The sequence below is a fragment of the Sebastes umbrosus genome, chromosome 2, assembly GCF_015220745.1.
Source record: "Sebastes umbrosus isolate fSebUmb1 chromosome 2, fSebUmb1.pri, whole genome shotgun sequence".
Taxonomy (NCBI): domain Eukaryota; kingdom Metazoa; phylum Chordata; class Actinopteri; order Perciformes; family Sebastidae; genus Sebastes; species Sebastes umbrosus.
Window position 1 is genome coordinate 41,586,211 of NC_051270.1, and position 24,441 is coordinate 41,610,651.

General features: G+C 42.2%; 1 protein-coding gene across 1 annotated transcript in view; it reads left to right on the forward strand.

Annotated features, from left to right (window-relative positions):
* LOC119501348 (C-myc promoter-binding protein-like) overlaps nucleotides 1-24,441 on the forward strand; it is a 155,326-nt gene that overhangs the window by 112,042 nt on the left and 18,843 nt on the right. Inside the window, 14 exon segments of the mRNA XM_037791674.1 lie at nucleotides 5,031-5,172; nucleotides 12,704-12,753; nucleotides 12,756-12,812; nucleotides 12,814-12,835; nucleotides 15,877-15,896; nucleotides 15,898-15,912; nucleotides 15,914-15,998; nucleotides 16,265-16,317; nucleotides 16,319-16,415; nucleotides 18,266-19,125; nucleotides 19,127-19,465; nucleotides 20,764-20,992; nucleotides 22,699-22,802; nucleotides 23,660-23,835. Coding sequence (XP_037647602.1) covers nucleotides 5,031-5,172; nucleotides 12,704-12,753; nucleotides 12,756-12,812; nucleotides 12,814-12,835; nucleotides 15,877-15,896; nucleotides 15,898-15,912; nucleotides 15,914-15,998; nucleotides 16,265-16,317; nucleotides 16,319-16,415; nucleotides 18,266-19,125; nucleotides 19,127-19,465; nucleotides 20,764-20,992; nucleotides 22,699-22,802; nucleotides 23,660-23,835 — 2,249 coding nt within the window.

The following is a 24,441-nucleotide window of genomic DNA, read 5'->3' on the forward strand; positions in this document are numbered from 1 at the left end:
ACACCCATGGTCTATGGTCTGTTGGACCCTCTTCTACGTCCATGGTCTGTGGTCTACTGGACCCTCTTCTACATCCATGTTCTGTGGTCTACTGGACCCTCTTCTACATCCATGGTCTGTGGTCTGTTGGACTCTCTTCTACATCCATGGTCTGTGGTCTACTGGACCCTCTTCTACATCCATGGTCTGTGGTCTGTTGGACCCTCTTCTACATCCATGGTCTGTGGTCTGTTGGACTCTCTTCTACATCCATGGTCTGTGGTCTGTTAGACCCTCTTCTACCTCCATGGTCTGTGGTCTATTGGACCCTCTTCTACATCCATGGTCTGTGGTCTATTGGACACTCTTCTACATCCATGGTCTATGGTCTGTTGGACCCTCTTCTACGTCCATGGTCTGTGGTCTACTGGACCCTCTTCTACATCCATGTTCTGTGGTCTACGGGACCCTCTTCTACATCCATGGTCTGTGGTCTATTGGACACTCTTCTACACCCATGGTCTATGGTCTGTTGGACCCTCTTCTACGTCCATGGTCTGTGGTCTACTGGACCCTCTTCTACATCCATGTTCTGTGGTCTACTGGACCCTCTTCTACATCCATGGTCTGTGGTCTACTGGACCCTCTTCTACATCCATGGTCTGTGGTCTGTTGGACCCTCTTCTACATCCATGGTCTGTGGTCTATTGGACCCTCTTCTACATCCATGGTCTGTGGTCTACTGGACCCTCTTCTACATCCATGGTCTGTGGTCTGTTGGACTCTCTTCTACATCCATGGTCTGTGGTCTACTGGACCCTCTTCTACATCCATGGTCTGTGGTCTGTTGGACCCTCTTCTACATCCATGGTCTGTGGTCTGTTGGACTCTCTTCTACATCCATGGTCTGTGGTCTGCTGGACCCTCTTCTACATCCATGGTCTGTGGTCTGTTGGACTCTCTTCTACATCCATGGTCTGTGGTCTACTGGACCCTCTTCTACATCCATGGTCTGTGGTCTGTTGGACCCTCTTCTACATCCATGGTCTGTGGTCTGTTGGACTCTCTTCTACATCCATGGTCTGTGGTCTACTGGACCCTCTTCTACATCCATGGTCTGTGGTCTGTTGGACTCTCTTCTACCTTTATGGTCTGTGGTCTACTGGACCCTCTTCTACATCCATGGTCTGTGGTCTACTGGACCCTCTTCTACATCCATGTTCTGTGGTCTACTGGACCCTCTTCTACATCCATGGTCTGTGGTCTGTTGGACTCTCTTCTACATCCATGGTCTGTGGTCTGTTGGACCCTCTTCTACCTCCATGGTCTGTGGTCTACTGGACCCTCTTCTACATCCATGGTCTGTGGTCTGTTGGCCTTTCTTCTACCTCCATGGTCTGTGGTCTGTTGGAGCCTCTTCTACCTCCATGGTCTGTGGTCTGTTGGTCTTTCTTCTACCTCCATGGTCTTCGGTCTGTTGGAGCCTCTTCTACCTCCATGGTCTGTGGTCTGTTGGACCCTCTTCTACATCCATGGTCTGTGGTCTGTTGGTCTTTCTTCTACCTCCATGGTCTGTGGTCTGTTGGAGCCTCTTCTACCTCCATGGTCTGTGGTCTGTTGGACCCTCTTCTACATCCATGGTCTGTGGTCTGTTGGTCTTTCTTCTACCTCCATGGTCTGTGGTCTGTTGGAGCCTCTTCTACCTCCATGGTCTGTGGTCTGTTGGCCTTTCTTCTACCTCCATGGTCTGTGGTCTGTTGGAGCCTCTTCTACCTCCATGGTCTGTGGTCTGTTGGTCTTTCTTCTACCTCCATGGTCTTCGGTCTGTTGGAGCCTCTTCTACCTCCGTGGTCTGTGGTCTGTTGGACCCTCTTCTACATCCATGGTCTGTGGTCTGTTGGTCTTTCTTCTACCTCCATGGTCTGTGGTCTGTTGGAGCCTCTTTTACCTCCATGGTCTGTGGTCTGTTGGAGCCTCTTCTACCTCCATGGTCTGTGGTCTGTTGGAGCCTCTTCTACCTCCATGGTCTGTGGTCTGTTGGAGCCTCTTCTACCTCCATGGTCTGTGGTCTGTTGGACCCTCTTCTACCTCCATGGTCTGTGGTCTGTTGGACTCCATTTTGGATCCTTGACATGAAAAATTTTGAGATTGCTCTCAAAATCTGTTCGCTGGATTTTTCTAACTTCCATTTATGTCCATCGCTCACTTTATGCTCCTCTGGGAAGCAGCCGGGCAAAAAAGTTTAATAAATAAATAAGTGAGTAAGTAAATAGTTATAATAATATGCATATTTACAATATTTTTATTGTTCAACACAGGACATTTCGGTAGAGACATTAAAATGATTACAAAAGAATAGAAATAATTTTGTTTTACTATTGTACGGCACTTTGTAGGCAGATGTGTCACTAGCGTCATTATGGTAGTCGACTCGATTACAACCCCAAATTGCGGAGGCGTAGTTCTACTGCTGGGCGCTAGTGTTGCAATGGAAAATATAATTGACTTTCTCTTCTTAGCAATACACGTTCTTTGCTACAGAAACTTGTGGAATTTCCAATTGATTTAAGCAGTAGAAAGTGAAGCCATGCCTGGAATAAAAATACCTCAGAAAACGGCGGGATATATTATAGAGCAGACTGATTGCAGCCTCGATGTTGATTGTTTATTCATGATTCACAATAGATGCATAAATAAATGCGTCCAAATTATTGCACTACTGTGCTCAGTTGCCCCTCTCTGGCTGGTACTTTATCACAGTAACGTCTCTGCAGACACTCGGCTTGCAGATAAAACGAAACAGTGGTGACATTTGCAGCCAACCCCCCCACCCCCGAAGGTTGTACACCACCGTGTGCGATCATCCCCAGGTGTCAGGATGAATCATGGCTCTGTTATCATCGCAGCCTGTCCCTGATCTGGCGACCCAGGGAGCAACAAAGCAAATTGCCTGATGTGGGAGGAGGCTGTCGGGAGACAAGGCCGCTGTAAAGGTTACTCCGTTGTGTTGTTACGCCTCAAAGGATCTTATTTGGCCTTAGAAAATGGAGAGCTTGGAGGCACAAGCTGGCCGATTCCTCCACTGACACAAACAGTATCCTCTGCTGCTGCACTCCACAGTTACAGGTTTTTTTCCTCCTTTCATGGTTCTTTGGGTCTTTGTAGTCCAAGGAAGAGAAGGTGGAGGGAAGAGGTTTTATCTGTGTGCATGAGAGCTTATCTATTCATTAAATCATGGGACTGAATGTTTTTGGTGTTCACTTTAACACAGGTTAAAAGGATGTCCATGCCAAAGTCCTCAGCTGTGTCATTTGCATTTTTAATATACTGTATGTGCCTGTTCCTTGTTTATAATAATGAATTTATTATTTATTATTTATTAAAAACATTATAATAATACTATTAATTGTATAACTTCATCTGGATGTGATAATAATTAACACATTATATCTCGTTTGTTTAATCTGTATAAAAAACGCTAAATATAAAGCTAGAACCAGCAGATGATGAGCCTAGTTTAGCAAGGGAAAACCACTAGAGCCTGTCTCTGTCCAGATAAATAGTTTCAGTTTGCCACTCCCTGTCAAACCACAACTGTTTGTTGTTATTGTATTTTTTTGTATTATTATTATGTTCGTATCTTAGTTTTTTGTTTGGATTAACAAACAACATATAATGTTTTAAAGGGATAGCAAGGAGGTTTTGAGGTGAGGCTGTAGGGGGTACTTATCCATACTCAGTATATTATCTACAGGAGATGGCGGTCGACAGGCCACCTAAAAGAAATGCCCACCTAAGAAAATTAATATCAGTTTAAGTGTACACTATAATTAGAATATTTTCACCGCTTTACCTTGCTGTCAGACAGCTCTCTCGCACTGGGAACTAAAGCCCTTATCTATGCTCTCTTCAAAGCCACCAAACTCCTTTGACAAAAATATTTCACCTCGCAGAACACGGGACTTCCTGGTCTACAGCTGCCTCTATTGGTTTGTTTGTTTGTGTTATATGTAACTTTGGTGTTTTAAAGGGTTGGTTTGGATTCACCAAAGTCACACAGTAACACAAACTAACTAACCGATCGAGGCAGCGGTAGACCAGCAACCCCTGTGTTTTGCGAGGTAAAATTACTGTTTTTGTCAAAGGAGTCTGGTGGCTTTGAAGAGAGCATATGAACCCCACGTAACAACCAGAACTTGATGTTTTACATTTAGTTTTTATGCAGATGAAACAAGAGATTTCGTTTTGCACAGAGTCAGGCTAGCTGTTTCCCCCCATTTCCAGTCTTTAATCTAAGATAAGGTAACCACATCCTGGCTGTAGCTTCATATTTAATGGACAGATATGAGAGTGGTATCAACCTTCTTATCTAATTCTCAGCAAGAAAGTAATGCAGCGCATTGACTATTATAGGAGAAAAAAAAAATACTGCACTTCCAGTCATCTCTCAAACTCTGTGGCGATATCACTGTGCTTTAGTTGTCTTAGCATCCCTGGTAACATCTGCAGAAGGGCAGCCTCTTTTCACCTGACCAAATCCTGAGAACCTTCACACAGGAGCAGCCAAAGTAATAAACCCCGTTCTGCTCAGTGGCATACTGGTGTATTTTCTCAGGGGGCTTCTGAAGTGTATTTTAGGAGCAGACAGAGACTGTCGAACGTGACTTGGCCAGCAACAGCTGCAGAGTCTTTCCTTTTCCTTTTCTGATGTTGAGAGTGACTGTGGAGCTAACGCCGCTGCACTTAATGCCTTTGATGAAAAATTCATTCAAACTGATTTTTATATGGATCAGAGATTGGGTCAGTTTTAGTTCACTCACTTCAAAAAGGTTGAGTTGAAAGTGAATGAATGAAGTTGGAGCTTCACACAATATTCTCGCAATATATATTCAGACTCTTCATGTTCAGTGATTTAGTTAGTAGTTGAATATAGGAACATTTCATGGTGCAAGGTATTTGAAACAGGAAGTAACATTCATATATATATATATTTGAATTAAAACCACACCACCTCACAGTCCCTCTGCTGTCTCTCTCCTCCTGGTGTCCAGGCGGTGTTGGAGAGCACGTGGCCCTCCAGCACCAGAGGAGGATACTTCCTGTGGATGAAGCTGAGGAATGTCGTTCTGGGCGTGGCGCAGTTCAAACGGGCGCTAAGACGACAGGCTCCCCTCACCCAGAGTCCTCTGTCAGGTAACCGTGATCCGCAACACTCTGCATGTCTGAGAAAAGGAATGTTGTTGTTGTATCACTAAATTGTTTCTGCAGGCCTGCAATGATCCAGCAAACTTGACAAATTTCCAAACCTGAGATTTTTACATTTGCTTATTTAATGCACATAGTTTATTTTTTTACTTTGTGGTCCAAACCAGAGTTAAAGAGAAACTTAACACCTTGCTTTAGCTTTAACATACCCCCAGTGAAACATGCATTCAAACCCAGAGCAACAATGAACACTGCAGACTGGGATCAGAGACAGTTGACCATACAATTAAGGGACTGTATGTATAACTTACTCACTCAAAAAAGTGTTAAATGGTAACTTCAGTATTTTATAACCTGGACCTTATTTTCCCATGTTTTCTTTCCCATGTGTCTAAGTGACTAATAATGACAACAATTTTTTAAATTGATCCAGTATTGAGGAAGAGCGCAGCAGAGGCATCTGCTAAATGGGTTGTAATGTAATCACTCAGGGCAACGCCCGTCATTTACGTCCACTAAAAGTGCTTGTTTTTGCCACTGACAGGCTCTGATTGTTATTCTAAGTATCTGACAGCATTATGGAGAGGACCCTATAGAGAAATAAAATGTTTTTCGCTTGATCCGCTCTGTTTGTTATTGTGTCTCGCTCAAGGAGAAGTCTTGTTGTGAAATATCGCACACAGTCTCACATCGTTTCTTGAAATAATCACAAAATTGAATCTTTTGGTTCGTGCACATAGATGCGAATTTGCCTTTTTTTTTCGTGACGCTCACCACGACTTTCAACAATATTTCGTGCATTTTCCTACGAATGTCCAGCAACACGTGACGCACATGTAAATTTCAGCTCCAGTGATTTAAAAATAAAACAACTTGGTTAGGTTTAGGAAAAGATCGTGGTTTGGGTTAAAATAACGTCGGAAGTGGCGTAACTTTAGTATGGATATTACATGATAAATAAATCTACTTTGACTTGTGGTTTCCCACGGGACACAAACACTGGTTTACTGGGTAAAAGTCCTGAGATTTTTGACACACCCACCCTGTGTTCAGCGCTCTCTATACTTCCTGGTTCACAATTATATGGATTACATAAGAATGGATTTCATTCTGACCATCACGAAAAAAAAGGGGAATTTGTGTCCACGAATCAATACATTCAATTTCGTGACTATTTCAGGAACTGCTGTGTGACTGGGCTGAAATATCCGTATACTCTGGCTCAAATAAATACAGGCAGCCATCGAATTCAAAGACATCACCCACATTGTCGAAATCATCTAAATATTCAGCCATGACATTGAAAATCTTTTAGATAACACTAAGCATGCTTTTCTTTACTCCAACACAACAAACTCTGTCAACACTGCCACTCCTCTCTTCAACTCTCTCTTTAACATTTCCAACGTTGTCTTCCAGTAACACGCCACCTCCTCCTTCCATAATGTTGTCAGACACTTATAATAACAATCTGAGCCTGTCAGTGGCAAAAACAAGCACTTTTAGTGAACGTACATTGATGCTGAGGAATTGCCCGATTGGATTACATTGCAGCCCGTTTAGTGGCTGCTGGTTACAGCGTTATCCCTCAATACTGAACCCATTTCCCCATTAGTCACGTAGACATAAAAACATGGAAAAATAGGGCTGAAAAATACAGAAGTTACCCCTTAAGTTAGGATTTTACTTCATTGCAATGATGTATTTGGTTTGTTAACGTTCATACTGCCTATCTACATGTGAACAAAGGTATAAATCTCAAATCTCAGTGCATGTGAGTTTAAGCTAAACCTGAAGGACTTTACCTTCTCTGGTGTACACACCAGTTAAGAACATAAACTTAGTTGAATATATCGCTCCAGATTGAGGATTGCTCTCAGTTTATTTAGTTTTTACGGTTCAAACATTCAGGACCACTTGCTATCCAATGCTAACATCTGTCATTATCAACATAATCACTTCCACTTTTGTTTCTTTTCTGTAGCTCAGAAAGGTTTGAACTCAGGACAGTGACTAACGAACTTATTCAAGTGTATTAAATATAAATAATATTGTATATATAGACAGTGCTGAGTTTTGCGTTATTGGTGTAGGGAAAAAAAAGATTAGAAACAATTAACTAACATAACACAAGTGAGTAAAGTTTTAATCCAAGAAGAAGAAAAAATGTTGCTTGCACGATAAATAATTCAGTTAGACTACTAACTAATAAGTAATCATTCAATATAATCTAAATAAACGATGATCAAATACAGACGTGGACAAAATTATTGGTACCCTTCCGTTAAAGGAAGAAAAACCCACAATGGTCACTGAAATAACTTCAAACTGACAAAAGTAATAATAAATAAAAAGTTACTGAAAATTAACTAATGAAAATCAGACATTGCTTTTGAATTGTGGTTCAACAGAATCATTTTAAAAAACAAACTAATGAAACTGGCCTGGACAAAAATGATGGTACCCTTAACTTAATATTTTGTTGCACAACCTTTTGAGGCAATCACTGCAATCAAGCGATTTCTGTAACTCTCAATGAGACTTCTGCACCTGTCGACAGGTATTTTGGCCCACTCCTCTTGAGCAAACTGCTCCAGCTGTCTCAGGTTTGAAGGGTGCCTTCTCCAGACTGCATGTTTCAGCTCCTTCCACAGATGTTCAATAGGATTTAGATCAGGGCTCATAGAAGGCCACTTCAGAATAGTCCAATGTTTTGTTCTTAGTCATTCTTGGGTGTTTTTAGCTGTGTTTTGGGTCATTATCCTGTTGAGGACCCATGACCTGCAAACTGAGACGAAGCTTTCTGACACTGGGCAGCACATTTCGCTCCAGAATGCCTTGATAGTCTTGAGATTTCATTGTACCCTGCACAGATTCAAGACACCCTGTGCCAGATGCAGCAAAGCAGCCCCAGAACATAACCGAGCCTCCTCCATGTTTCACATTAGGTACAGTGTTCTTTTCTTTGTATGCTTCATTTTTGCGTCTGTGAACATAGAGCTGATGGGACTTGCCAAAAAGCTCCAGTTTTGTCTCATCTGTCCAAAGGACATTCTCCTAGAAGCTTTGTGGCTTGTCAATATGCATTTTGGCAAATTCCAGTCTCGCTTTTTTATGATTTGCGTCCTCCTTGGTCGTCTTCCATTAAGTCCACTTTGGCTGAAACAGCGACGGATGGTGCGATCTGACACTGATGTACCTTGACCTTGGAGTTCACCTCTAATCTCTTTGGAAGTTGTTCTGGGCTCTTTGGTTACCATTCGTATTATCCGTCTCTTCAATTTGTCATCAATTTTCCTCTTGCGGCCACGTCCAGGGAGGTTGGCTACAGTCCCATGGACCTTAAACTTCTGAATAATATGTGCAACTGTAGTCACAGGAACATCAAGCTGCTTGGAGATGGTCTTATAGCCTTCACCTTTAACATGAAGGTCTATAATGTTCTTTCTAATCTCCTGAGACAACTCTCTCCTCAGCTTTCTGTGGTCCATGTTCAGTGTGGTACACACCATGATACCAAACAGCACAGTGACTACTTTTCACCCTTTAAATAGGCAGACTGACTGATTACAAGTTTGAAGATACCTGCGATGCTAATTACAGGACACACCTTAGTTTAACATGTCCCTATGGTCAAATTATTTTACATCTTTTCTAGGGGTACCATCATTTTTGTCCAGGCCAGTTTCATTAGTTTGTTTTTTAAAATGATTCTGTTGAACCACAATTCAAAAGAAATGTCTGATTTTCATTAGTTAATTTTCAGTAAATTTTTATTTATTATTACATTTGTCAGTTTCAAGTTATTTCAGTGACCATTGTGGGTTTTTCTTTCTTTAACAGAAGGGTACCAACAATTTTGTCCACGTCTGTACCTGCAGAACAAATTGAAGGATCATAATATTATAAACAATAGAAGATCCTGCTGTACTACGATCTCAAATACATCACAAGAAAATATAATCTAACTATCCAGCATGTCTAAAATTGGATTTTGTCAGCTGTGATAAATGACCAGCAGAGTTGAAAAGGTAAAACTACAAAACACAACTATCTCAACATGTGTGATTTAACTCCCCTGCATGCCAGTGATCACCTGCACACCCGGTGCATGCTAATCCCAGTCCCTGCTAATCCCTGCTTTTTAAAGGTACTCCCTGTTCCCAGTTGTTGTGTTCTTAAACGCTCCTCAGTTTTTAAAGAGACACACTCATCTATACACACTACTGAAAGACATAAGACACCCTCTCACTCTGCTCCAGTCCCACACGTCATAGACACTGTATACAGCTCTGGAAAAAATGAAGAGACCACTTCAAAATTATCAGTTTCTCTGGTTTTACTATTTATTGGTATGTGTTTGAGTAAAATGAACATTTTTGTTTTATTCTATAAACTACTGACAACATTTCTACCAAATTTCAAATCAAAATATTGTCATTTAGAGCATTATTTGCAGAAAATGACAACTGGTCAAAATAACAAAAAAGATGCAGTGTTTTCAGATCTGGAATAATGCAAAGAAAACAAGTTCATATTCATTTTTAAACAACACAATACTAATGTTTTAACTTAGGAAGAGTTCAGAAATCAATATTTGGTGGAATAACCTTGATTACAATCACAGCTTTCATGCGTCTTGGCATGCTCTCACCAGTCTTTCACATTGCTGTTGGGGGACTTTATGCCACTCCTGGCGCAAAAATTCGAGCAGCTCGGCTTTGTTTGAGGGCTTGTGACCATCCATCTTCCTTTTGATCACATTCCAGAGGTTTTCAATGGGATTCAGGTCTGGAGATTGGGCTGGCCATGACAGGGTCCTGATCTGGGGGTCCTTCATCTACACCTTCACTGACCTGGCTGTGTGGCATGGAGCATTGTCCTGCTGGAAAAAAACACTCCTCAGAGTTGGGGAACATTGTCAGAGCACAAAAGAAGCAAAGAAGAGCCAGGCTGAGGTTTGTACTTGGCTTGATTCACAAAGACAAATCTGCCCGATTCCAGCCTTGCTGAAGCACCCACAGATCATCACCGTTCCTCCACCAAATTTCACAGTAGGTGTGAGACACTGAGGCTTGTAGGCCTCTCCAGGTCTCCGTCTAACCATTAGACGACCAGGTGTTGGTCAAAGCTGAAATTTGACTCATTGGACTCATCAGAGAAGATGACCTTACTCCAGACCTCTATGGTCCAATCCTTATGGTCTTTTGCAAACCTCAGCCTGGCTCTTCTTTGCTTCTTTGGTGCTCTGACAATGTTCCCCAACTCTGAGGAGTGTTTTTTCCAGCAGGACAATGCTCCATGCCTCACAGCCATGTCAGTGAAGGTGTGGATGAAGGACCACCAGATCAGGACCCTGTCATGGCCAGCCCAATCTCCAGACCTGAATCCCATTGAAAACCTCTGGAATGTGATCAAGAGGAAGATGGATGGTCACAAGCCCTCAAACAAAGCCGAGCTGAGGAGTGGCATAAAGTCCCCCAACAGCAATGTGAAAGACTGGTGGAGAGCATGCCAAGACGCATGAAAAGCTGTGATTGTAAATCAAGGTTATTCACCAAATATTGATTTCTGAACTCTTCCTAAGTTAAAACATTAGTATTGTGTTGTTTAAAAATGAATATGAACTTGTTTTCTTTGCATTATTCCAGATCTGAAAACACTGCATCTTTTTTGTTATTTTGACCAGTTGTCATTTTCTGCAAATAAATGCTCTAAATGACAATATTTTGATTTGAAATTTGGGAGAAATGTTGTCAGTAGTTTATAGAATAAAATAAAAATTGTAATTTTACTCAAACACGTACCAATAAATAGTAAAACCAGAGAAACTGATAATTTTGAAGTGGTCTCTTAATTTTTTCCAGAGCTGTATATGTTTTCACAGTGACACAAGAGGTGAAAACAACTGGCCAACTTTTAACTGTCCTGTTATTTTCTATTAATTTCCTAGGAAGTTCCTGTAAATAATGAATTAATGTAATAATGTAATTAGTTTTTTTTTTGTGGAGAAAATGGAGACAATGTATCTGCAACAGTTATTTTTAATTTATTCTCACGGACAATGCACATTGATCAACATCACTGTAATGTGCCAGTGTGAGACAAAAGGCTAATTTTCAACTGTTGTTCCTCGGCCTGATGTTAAAATTGGCCATTAAATTGAAGTGATTTTGAGTGAAGTTAATTGTATTGAGTTGTGAGAGGGATTCCCTTGAAATAACTGCCAAAATCTTAACTTTAAAAAACATAAAACAAGTACATATTAATTTACTATTGGAAACTTAATTCTCCATATACTGTTTGTTGAATGATGTATATGCTTTCTTGTAGACAAGTTTCACATTTGTGCATGTTCATCTCACCTGCTGTGCACTAAAAGACTAAAAGACTCTCTAGTTTATGCTCGGAGTTAATTGGAATTAATTCACTGGGAGTGTAACAATTGTCTTTATTTTCCCTATAATTAGTACCAATTTAAATGATTCTAAGTATTTACAATTGCAAATCAGTTACTCTCTAGTAAATAAAAGCCCCCAACCCTCTAAGACCCACAATAGAGCCATTTTTATCGTTTTAAGGGGGGACAGGAGTTCTTTAGGGGGAGATAGCAGGTCAGCAGTAGATGTCACATAGAAGTGGTGTACATCATCTGAAAGCTGTGAACCTGAAGATTAATTTGAGATGCAGCTCAGCACTGAGTGTGTCAAGTTGTTCTAGTCAAAAATCAGAAATAAACATTTAATTAATTAAAATAAATTGTGAAAGTTACACAGATTTTGTGCTACATTACCCATCTTGTACTTCTCAAGAATTGATAAAATTATCAAAAATCCCTCCAAAATACCACATTAAGACACCAAGACCTTGAGCGATTATTATAAAGTGGTATCTAAAGGGGAGACTCGTGGGTACCCATAGAACCCATTTACTACATTCACATATCTTTAGGTCATGACGGTTTTTCCTCGCCAAAATTTAGTCTAAGTTTGGAGCGTTATTTAGCCTCCTTCCAACAAGCTAATATGACATGGTTGATACCAATGGATTCATTAGGTTTTGTAGTTTTATAGGATATCTCTGCCTTCATTAGCTATCTCCAAAACCTGACACCTGAACCTGCTACAGCCTATGAAGACATTAAAGTTTGACTCGCCCGCGATCCCGTGGGATCATCAATCATTGTTTTAACCTGGTGGCTGGAATTTATTTATTATTAAAAATAATGTATTTTTAAGACACATCTCAGCATTATGCATGAAGAATTTTCTCATTTCTCTTACAGTATGCTGGTTCAAACTGGATTTCTATTAAATTACAGAAGCAACAGACCATCCAATTACTGTTTCTTCAGATGATAGAAACACTGTAGAACACAGACACATTGGAACAGTTCTTTTCATCCACTTATCAACACCTAAAGATTAAACAAATATTCAAAACAATAAAAAAGAAGAACAGTTGTGGAGCAGAAATGGCGCCCGGCTTCCTTTTAAACGCCTTGTTGTCTTTGGGGCAGATGGCAGCGACCTGGACGCTGTGAGTCATGGCAGCCTGGATAGCTTCTGCCGGACACTAACCTGGCCGAGCAGGGCCCCTACACCACTGACTCCGCCAAAGTAGACCCTCACTGACGATAGATCTAGCACAGGTACACCCAACATGGCTGCTGCTTGACTCAATCTTTCACAGGCAGCCATCTTGGTTCTACATCATCTCTCTCAATGACATTTTTTTTATTCCTCCTTCCTTCATTTGTCCCACTCACCAACCGTCCCTCTTCCTCGTTTTCCCTCTTCCTCTTAAATCTCCTTCCCTCTGCTGCCTGGCGTTTCCACCTTCCTTTTGTCCCTGTTGTCCATCCATGTCTCACCATGGTTTTGCGGCTGTGGTTTCTTCTGTGCTCTGTCCTAAAACTGCCCTTCACTCTGGCCCTGCCTGTGTTGCCCCTTGCATGCAGTCGGCCGTGGGTGGCGGCAGCGTGGGCGCCAGGGCCCCGGTGGCCTACTCACACTGGGGGGGCTCTGAGCTCATAGAAGCTACCCTCCACCCAGGTAAACCTCTCTGTCCAGTCTGCATGTGTGGTTGCATTTATCTGTCCCATCTTACCTGAGCTGCAAACGTTTTATTATTATTATTTTCTGTCTACTTCAATCGTTTCATTGTCTCTTTCCTGTCTCTGTGATCTCGCCTCCTCTCTCTGTCCTCCATCTCTCTATCCGGCACATCACAGTCTGCTGCTCATCTCTCTATTCGCTCACTCCTCACTTCACCACAGAGATATGTGTCATTGTCAATTATGGCGAGTAATTACCCAGAGGCACATTCTTTTGATTAGGGAAATAGTTTAAATCATGGAGATGGCACCTCTACTGGAGCTTTGGAACGAGCTCACAGCACAGCAGGAGAAGATCATAGATTATTACAGTCCTGAAATGAGTTTTGTCTCTTGCCCATCAGTTGCAATCCTCTCCATACTGTATTCCAGTTGAGCTGTGCAGCATCATGCTTTATTTAAAGATGAAGTTTCGTGGAAAAGATGAAAGAGCAGAGCGAATCATCCGACAGCTGGTTGCCTGGAGATCCAGGGAAGTTACACAGACAGATGGAAGAGTCAGCCTGGACTGACGGCAGGGTTTCTTTTCCCCCCTAACGTCAAACCCTAGCAGTTAAATTCATTAGCAGCTGTGAAACTGCAGTTAGTTTCTGTACAGTAACTGCAGATCTCTGCATGCCCTGAGGAGGATTCTTTTTATCCAGCACAGCATTTAGCTGCTCTTTTCCTCTACTCTCTCTGCAAAAAGGGATGTGCCTCCCAGAATTGTGGAGATGAAAGGGAAGAAACCCCTCACTATTTTTTCTCTTATGTATGTTTCATTTCCTACCTCAGTGTAAAGCCACATTAGGTTCACATTTTTACATCAAAAAGCTTTTTCGGTTGTTTTCAGTAGATACTGTGAAAACAAAGGACATGGCCCTCAAACTTGAACAGTTTGTTCAGTAATAGGAGCAGTGACACATACAGTGTTGTTGAAGGCTGCAACGATTAATTGATTAGTTTTCATCTATTAAATTAATTGCCAACTATTTTGATAATCGATTAATTGATTTGAGCAATTAAAAAAAAAAGTCAAAATTCTCTGATTCCAGCTTCTTAAATATGATTATTACACGGCTTTGTTGAATACTGGATTCTGATTGGTCACTCATGACGTTCTACGGTCTGTTATATTGATACCTTCAAATGAAAACTCGGGAGCTAGTATTTACAACATGGGAAGTCGTGTACACGATATGCTTGGCGTTCAAGTGGTTAAGTCGTGAGAACACCGCTGCTAAGCAACGGCAATATTAACGTTACTGTCGGAGTCTTTATTATTAAATTATTATTATATATTATTTAGCAAGCTAGCAAGAGGGTAACATCATGCAGGAAATGCAAAGGCATAATGACAGAGGAGAAAGATGAGGTCGTTGGGAATATCAACATTTTCCTCAAACATATTATGAAATTACGAACAAAAACAATATATAACTAAAATTACAATATATTAACTTAATATACACCAAGAAAGAACTTCTATGGCCTCCGCCATTTCTGACAACTTCAACAAACACATCAGAGCTTTCGGAATTTTTTCACTTGCGATGTCGTGAATACCACAAGAGGGGGGTGTTCATATGGACTCTTCTCGTGAACACGATAAACACGACCCCATTTGATGGCACCATTTCTTTATTGCATACCGTTGCTATGTATAACAGACTGTGCTATGTATAACAGACTGTTGCTATGTATAACAGAGTGTTGCTATGCACAACAGACTGTTGCTATGTATAACAGGACTGTTGCTATGTATAACAGACTGTTGCTATGTATAGCATACCGTTGCTATGTATAACAGACTGTTGCTATGTATAACAGACCGTTGCTATGTATAGCAGACCGTTGCTATGTATAGCAGACTGTTTCTATGTATAACAGACTGTTGCTACGTATAACAGACCGTTGCTATGTATAATAGACCATTGCTACGTATAACAGACCATTGCTATGTATAACAGACCGTTGCTATTGGCGCAGTTCTAATGTCGGACACTGGAGGACCGTTTTTTAGGTCAAATTATTTCATTCTTCAGTAAGTAGCCGTGTAATAAGTGGGATAATGTACATCTAGCAGGTCATTGTTGTGAAATAAACCCCTTCTGGGCGATGCCAGACCTCTTCACGTCAGGGTGCCGCATCTCCCTGTCAGGGTTTATTTCACAACAATGACCGGGTCGCTAAACATTATCCCTTACATATTTCCTGGTTTCTTTACTCCTCTATGACAGTAAACTGAAGATCTTTGAGTTGTGGACAAAACAAGACATTTGAGGACGTCATCTTGGGCTTAGAGAAACACTGATCAACATTTTTTCCCAATTTTGTTGCATTTTATAGACCAAACAACTAATCGAATAATCGAGAAAATAATCAACCACATTAATTGACAATGAAAATGATCGTTAGTTGCAGCTCTAGTGACGATAAAGTGTAGCTGTCTTGAAAAATGTGTTCCTCTGCATAGATTTTCCATACGTTGTGTTGCATATTTCTGTGATCTTTTGGTTAAATATCAAAAGACTTCTGTGTCTATTGTGCCCCTCTCATCTAATTCCATCTTTCTCTCTGTTCTCTCTGTTCTGAAGGGGATCAATCAGACCTGGGTTTATAATTCACTTTCCCAAAGAGGAGGTTCGGAGAGGAGACCCCAGCGCTCCGGATGCTGCCCCTGACAAAGATGACAAGAAGGAGAGCGACTGCAGCTCCTGTCAGTAGTCCGTCTGATCTGATAACACCTGATATTTCTGTCTACTGTACCTTCTAAAAAATGATAAGTTGGCAGCCTCGCAGCCACACGGGATTTCCCCTTCCTCTTCCTTGATCTCTCTCCTCCAGAGATGATTCATTCCTTTTGGTTTCTTAACATCAAAGCATTTCAGTCGTGTGATTTTACTTCTGGAGAACATTGCCGTGTTTCAAGCTGTGCGCATAGTAAAAAAAAGACTGATTTTAAATTGTAATTTCTGTTTGCAGTGTCAGAGACGGAGAGCACCAAGGGGAGTAAAGACTGCCTCCCTCAGTGTGACATTGGAGGTCCATTCCTCCTTCAAACCTCGCGGCATTGTGCGCAGCAGCTGTCCATACGACGATTCATCTTGCAAACCCAAGAGCTCCGCCAGCGCAGGTGAAGAAGAAACATTAAATAGATTTAATGGTTTTAATAGAGATGCTGTTAACTGAGATGTTTTTCTCCACTTTGAATTTTCATTTCAAAGTTTTATTTTAATGACATCCTCAATGTTCCTCAACATCAAAAGTCTTGTAAAAATAAATTTAAGCCATCAGTTTTTATTATTTCAATACCCATGAGCCTCAGCTGCTGTTGCTATGGAGAAGAAGCCAGTGGGGAGGATCAAATCTGTAGCATATTATTATTATATATTATCTGAAAGTGATATGATTTTAACTGCTGAATGTATTATCTTATCTCTACAAAGTGATATCTTTAGCTTACACTCGTCGTTAGCGGCCCATGCAACAGAATTTTAAAGAACCATTGTGTAGGATTAAGGCTGCATTCACATCAGATCAGGCGTTGGAGCAATTCGCCACAGGGTTGTGCGGCGGTGTGGGAGTGTCACTTTAATGGCCCATTGACTGTGACGATTAACGTCTTTTCTTCCCTCATGACTGAGTTGTACAGCTTTGGATCCCATCAGGTTGCATTTCTCCAAAAGTTGGTTCTGTTTTACTTTTCCACTGCAGGCCACTGCGTTTTTTTGGCTCCTCCTGTGGCAGCTGCAGACCAAATTCCCTATCCCCCTTCAAAATGAATGGGAGGACTGGCGTTTTTGCCGCACCACCAGATCTGGTGTGTATGCAGCCTTAGTAGCATTTAGCGGTGACGTTGCAACCAACTGAAAACCCCCACTGCTCTCTCCTCCCCTTCCAAGCGTGTCAGAGAACTACGGTGACCTTTGGGTAATGTAAAAACGTGAAAGGCTCTCTCTAGAGACAGTGTTTGTCCTTTCTGGGCTGCTGTAGAAACATGGCGGAGCAACATGGAGGACTCCATAAAGAGGACCTGCTCCCTATGGAGATATGAAGGGCTCATTTTAAGCTAACAAAAACACAACAATTCTTAATATCAGGTGATTAAACACTAATGAAAACATAGTTATGAGTATTCTATTCTGTTAATGCCAACAGATCCTTCTAAATGCTATACACTGGTCCTTTAAGCTCAGTGATTGGTTGTTCTTACTAAAATGTTCCTTGGCCGTAGTTAATGTATGTATACAGGCTAACATTAGTTGTGTTTCCATTCACATATTTTAATGCGCATTAGCTGTATGGAAACGGACAAATTCTATAAAACTTCCTCAATTGCAAAAAAGGTTTTTATACTCACGTGAGGTGGTTTTTGCCTTTATCGAAAAAGAGTTGATGCACTAAATGGATTATGGAAACGCCTTAGCTGAATAAATTCTGACGTAGCGAACATTTAACTCACATGACTGATCAGCTGTTTCTGCTGTTGGCATCTTCTCGGATATTCCCATAATGTGTGAATACTGGTGTCTTCGTCTCGGGACAACATGAAACATGGTCAATACTAGCTGACATGAAAGAACAATTAAAACTTGCCCAATTGAAACAAGTTGTTGAAGATCTCTCTCCATTTTTCTCTCGGAGATGTTTTGATGACCGGGCCGACTTGTTTTGTTTCCGGTTCGCAACCTCTTCTTCTTCTACTCTGTTTACTGGCAGATTACAGCCATGCGTAGCCAATAGCGCCAACTTCTGACCAAACTACACTGCAGCTGAGTGTATTCATTCCAAACCAGTTGATGGAAACATGCCTAATTCACATTTCTTTTCTTGCAACATTTCAAGAGTTTGCTTAAAAGTTGCTTGACAATTGAATGGAAACACAGCTATTGTCTCTGCAGAAAATGAACATGACTTTTACTTCTGAAATAACTGTAACTCTATTACTCACTCATGTCACTTCTTCCCCTCCCTCTCTCTAAGGCCATGTTGCAGGTCTCCTCTTCACTTCCTCCCTGGATGAGATCGGTGAGGTCTACACCGACAGTTTGCTCAGGAGACATAAGAGTACTCTGGAGGACGTGGTGGGCAGCGCCAGCAGCGGCTCGGCTCTCGACTGGCAGGGCATGAGGGGCCGCCGGCTGAGCGGCGACACGGTGGGCAGCAGCGGCAGTGGCACCACTGTCCTCGGCCTGGGTATGAGCCAGGGTGAAACTGACCCAGATAAGATCGCGGGACACCTGGGCGCAGACGTCAAAATTCTCTCCGGTGCCAACTTCACTAAGAGTAAGAGGCCTCGTTCGCTGGCTCTGGGTGGGTTAGAGGTGGTGGCTGCTGTCGGAAGTCGTGATCACAGGGAGGAGGAAGATGGGACGGAGGGACAGGACTCAAGTGATGAGGACAGAAGTAATACAGAGGCCATTTTTGATTTGGAGGATCTGGATTTAGACAAGCCTGCCGCAGGGGCTGCCATCAGCTCCCATAACTCCAACAAATCTCATAAGAAACCTGTGGAACGCAGCGTCAGCTACGGTGGCATGAGCACCATGACGTCCAGAGGAGCTGTGAAGCGCACAGACATACAGACAGGCTACGACCCTCTATCCCTGCTGGCAGCAGAGTCACAGACCAACCAGCAAAATGAGGATCAGTACCCAGAGGGGGACGAGGCCAGCACGCCCAGCGCCCGTAGGCACCTGGCCAGAGAGATCGAGCTCTACATGAACCACATGGGCAGCCCGCTGAGCAGCCGTACACCCAGTCTGGACCTGCAGGACCCAGCCAGCCCCCTCCTCCTCCACCCCTCCTCACTCTCTGCCCCCCGCAGAGCCAGCCTGCCCCACAGGCTCCCCCCTCAGGACTGCTGGAGTGCCGCGCTCCCGCACCTTCCACCCGCCCTCACCCTCCCAGCCCATCTCACGCCAGCGTCTAATGTCGTCGCCTTCCTGTCGCAGCTCTAGCACCACCCCCAGCGCCAGCCCTCGGCCCAGCCCCTACAGGGAGAGGACAGACCGGATGAGCCTGGCGTCACCTTCGCCCTCCTCCTCCTCTTTCGCTCTGGACACTCTACTCACACCAACGCTTGATGTATTCAAGACCAGTGTGGTCTCTGCTGGGAAGGGCGTGGCAGAGAAGGCAAGCCGCTGGTATACCCGCCTTGCCACGTACACCACACCTACCAAGGTACAGAGGCTTGTTGTCAAAGTTAACTTATTGTTGTGTGGTAATGCAGCTGGTAATTCATCGAACACATGCAGGTTTTTAGTAATCTATTTAGTATCATACAGAAAATGAATGGAAACCAATGGCTGCTTGGATTAGGAAAACATGTAAATCACAGGGTTTCTCAACCTATTCTACCACTTTGGTCAAATTGTTATGTGGGTCTGAAACGTGAATCTTCTTGTTATGTTAGAGCTCCAAATAGGTTTTGTAGAAATAGTGACCTAATTTTGAGCTTACATTGTATATTTTAATTGAAAAATCAGACACATCTCAATCTATTAGTATTCGGCAATGCAATGCAAATATGATTTGTAGTAAATGGGTTAAAACCTGCATTTACACTGGTGGGATTGTACTTTCAAAATCCATCCAACAACAAAAATCTCTACTAGTATCACAACAGACAGCATTTTCCTGCCGCGCACAGTACAACATGTACCGTGTTATCAGCTTTTTGCTCTGCGCTACAGTTAGCTTCTGTTACCTTAATCAGTAGAGCAGTTTGTGGGTTTCCTTTCTGGTGTTTGTATATAATATTTCTAGATTTGTATGATTAAGGTCACTGGGAAGATGCATGCACAAAATGTCTTATTTGTGCCCCTTCAAATATTTTTATTTGTTCCTCATGTGAGCAATCTTATATAGTATGTGTCCACAGGATCTGTTCTTTCCATGCTTCCCATTCATTGTCTATGTAATTAGCTATGCAATGCATTCTGGTAGTGTGGCGGTGCGATTCAAGAGACGGGGCATCACGTTGGCCGCTCCTATTTTGCATACAGTCAAGGTCTAGGTTACTTTATGCAAATCATGGGCATCCGGGGCAACTCGCCGCCTCTGGAAACTCCCGAAAAACTTTTAAACTAACCGTTGTCGATCTAAAATAAAGACAGATTTAGCAACTGCGTGGCTTATTTCTTGCATAAAATGTTTTCAGAAACACATTTCGGTGAACCTTTTTCTTAATATAGTTTACAAACGAGCTACCGTGTTGGTTCCGGTTTCAAAGCTAGGAGCAACACCCCACGAGGGAAAGCGTTTGTCCAATCAGGTGCCTTGTGTCTAATAGCAGCTCATCAAGCGTCCAATGCTGGGAAGCGAGGCGATCCCTCACATCCAAAAAAACCCTGTTGATACGTACCATTTGTCTATGCTGAACTTGATCTGCCATTGCTGTGAGTATTATAGCTTTAAGATTAGACACCTGTGCCGTCCATGAAGACATTAACCTGCCCAGCTCTCCTCTGTTCATCCAGGACGGTCACAGTGACCGTCTGAGTGTGTCCTCCCTCGGCGTTGGAGATCCAGACTGCTCCTCCCTGCTGGATGAGGAGGACTGTGGGGAGTCAGAGGGCCCTGTGATCTCTCCACAGAGGAACGGCCCCATGGGGCCCCGCAGGAGCCCCAGACGCAGCCCTCTCTGCAGCAGACTGGACAGCCCCTCTGCAGGCTCCAGCCTCGGGAGACCCACATCTCTGCTCCCTGGTAACAGCAAGCCTCTGTCTTTCTTCACTGATAGGATATGAAATACGATACAAAATACTTTATTAATCCCTCAAGGGGGAAACTGAGTGCCACCATGCATATAGGACAGACTACAGGTGAGACAATAGGAGAAGACATACACATCTCAAGGCAATACAAATTAAGGGGAGAGCACAGCACTGCAATTAATGTTAGAATGTTCTGATACCATTTTTTCCTTCCCAATACCGATTCCGATACCTGAACTTGAGGTATCAGCAGATACCGAGTACCGATCTGATGCCAGCGTGATAAAAAGATATATACAGTATATATAATTATTATTTTTATTATTATTATTATTTAACAGCTGTTTACTACTGACCATGTATGGATGTGATATGATTAATATCTTTGTTGTATGGCCTGGCTCAGTTTAAAACATGAAGGAATACATACAGAGAATGAATGCAATAGAACTTTGTTTTATTATTCAATTTGTCCGTTACAAAAAACATCAATAAATGAAGCTAGGAATATATAACTTTTCAGTATTCTCTTGTCTCATCAGCCTGTGTGCTAATTTGTCCTGCAGGGTGTCGTCGTGCTCTTTAGCGTGACGCATCTTCAAATGTTTTATAAAATTGCTTGTGTTGAAATTGGCAACACTAGTGCCATCCCTCAAAACGGAAGCCTTACATACTGGACATATCCCCGTTTTACTTGTTGGATTTTCCACTGTGAAATATTGCAAAATGGACATGCAAAGCGGACATTTTCTTCACCCTGGCTACCGTTACTTTTATAAGATAAGATATTCCTCTATTAGTCCCACAGTGGGGAAATTTGCAGATATACTCTCCACTGTTGTTGTTTGCTATCATCACGTGACAAACTACCTGCAATCAGTTCTTCGTCGCTGCTCTAAAACGTGAGTTACGGATGTAACTACGGTTCTATAAATCCTGGATGACCGCCAGAGACAGTGCTTAAAACCTGAATATCTTCGTCTCGCACATGCGCAGGTCGAGTATTAATATCAACAAAGTCACGTGTGACCTCGGATCACTTGGTTGGGGGTTTAAGTTCCGGTGTCATCCACAAGATCAGTCCTCACGAGATTCTGAGTGACTAAGAACTCTGGCTGTCATCTAGGATTTATAGAACCGTAGTTTCATCCGTAACTTTTGTTCTATTTCATCCTTACTGACAACAGCCTTGACTTCTCCTCCCCGTCTCATATTGGGGTGTCAAGCTGGGCAAGACAGATAGGCTGATCGATATGTGAACGTGACAGCACCTTAGGGAGGAATGCTGTATTTGGCCACAAAATAACACCTGAGCCATCTGAGTTCCACCTCAGACATAAATCGCTCATAGACAAGGCCTGTAGCTCGCCTACACACTTTGCTGAAGTGATGGCAAGGAGAAATTAAGTTTGGCCGATAGCCACCTCAGCTCTTTCTGTACAAAGGGTTCAAAGGGAGGCAAGCATAGAGCGTCCAACACCAGGGTCAGGTCCCATGCAGGAGCATAAAACTTATCTTCCAAATTCCCCAAACAATGTACAGTAGACCCGGCACCAAGAGATGAGGGATAAAGAATGCCGGTCGTGTCGTCATAGATTACATTTGTCTTAAAAATGTGTCAAGAAATCTGTGCTGTTGGTGACGTGTTGACTCGTTATGTATCGTCACATATTCTGATCATCCTTCACATTCCTGCAGGATGTGTCCTCTCGCCTCCCGGTTTCCCTCTGCCAGACAAGTCGGACCTCGGCTCTTCACGCTACACCAGCAACACCAGCATCTTCAACAACTATGCCATGGAGGTAAAACTTCAAGGTGGAAAGTAAAGTCCAGCAGTTGGGTCACTGTAGATAAATATTGGATGCAAAAGTCACGAAAGCAGAAATAATGGTTTGATACAAAATGTTTTTATGTACAAATTAATTTATAACAAATATTTTATTTATTAAACTAATGCTTAGAAGCCTTGAACAGAAAGATTGAAGTGTGTTTTCCTGCATCTACTTTGGCTTTTGGCTGAAGATACAGAGGCATGAAATATGTTGGGAATTCTTCTAGTATTTGTACTGCGCTCTCAGCAGACTCTAAGAAAGAGCATTTTGCAACTAAGAGTTTTCTCTGCATTTCTGTGTCACTTTATGGGTGTTGGCCCAGCATGTCAGCAGTAACAAACTCTTTGATGGTTTTTCACTCTGAAGAAATAGTTTTAGAAACAGCTTTCATAACTTTCAGGAAAAGCAAACTACTTTGCAAGCTAATCATAAAGATCCTCCCTCAGCAGAATATTTCACTACATACGAGAGAGCAAAGATGCATATAACCCATCAGAAAGGCCTGTCTGAAGGCAAGTTAAAGCTGTGAAAATATTCTAAATATAGTGTACACTGATATCGATTTTTTCAGTTGGCCTTTTTTTAGTTGTCTAAAATACATTTTGCTGCTGCCCCCGGCGTGCCGACTGCCATCTACTGTACCTCATACAATCCCACTTCAAAAATCTCAACTATCTCTTTAAGATAAAGGAAATCAAAATGACAGAAGGGGTCCATGTTGCAGAATATAACTGACAATTAGTGGTTCAACTAGATGTTATTTAAAATCTTGGATCATTTTTGGTCTGTAAGCTCACCTGCCTTTCTGTGTGTGTGTGTGTTTCCAGCTGCTGATCTCCAGCTGTTCTCGCTGTAAGACGTGCGACTGCCTCGTGTACGATGAGGAGATCATGGCTGGCTGGACGGCAGACGACTCCAACCTGAACACCACCTGCCCCTTCTGTGGAAACCCCTTCCTGCCCTTCCTCAACGTGGAGATCAGGGACATGCGAGGACCCGGCAGGTAAACCGCAGTACTGAACTTCTATAAAAATATAACTGTGTGACAGGGTTATAAATTTCTTTCTTTTTTTAGAGGGATTTTGTAAGTATATTTAATCTATTTTTATGTGTTTATTGCTGTCTTTGTCTGGATCAAGTACGGAATGATTAATTTATATTGCATATTTCCAAATTATCAAACAGAAAATATAGCATTTGGACTTTGCTGGATGGAGCCATTCTCCTCTTTGTACGCAGTCGTTTTATTTTTCTCCCCCTGTTAAGAGGTTTTTACTGATATTGGTTTGTTACTGTGATTAACTCTTGATTACTTTTTAAAAGAAACTATCCACAGTCTTTGCCTGATTTTTCTTAAAGCCTCGTCTTAAAGTGTTTCTCTGACAATATTTATGACTATGATGATATACAGTAGCAGCAAACAACAATTTAGTAATGTCGAGTAATATCTATCTGAGAAGAGAATGAAGTCACTCTCCTTCTGTGTGTGTTGTTCACATAGCACATGCTTTTATTGCATGGTCATGCATGTAAGCGTGCTCCACTGGCTAGCTCACGGCCGCCACTCTGCACTGCTCTCACACCTCTTCCTAACTGGACGAGATGCGAA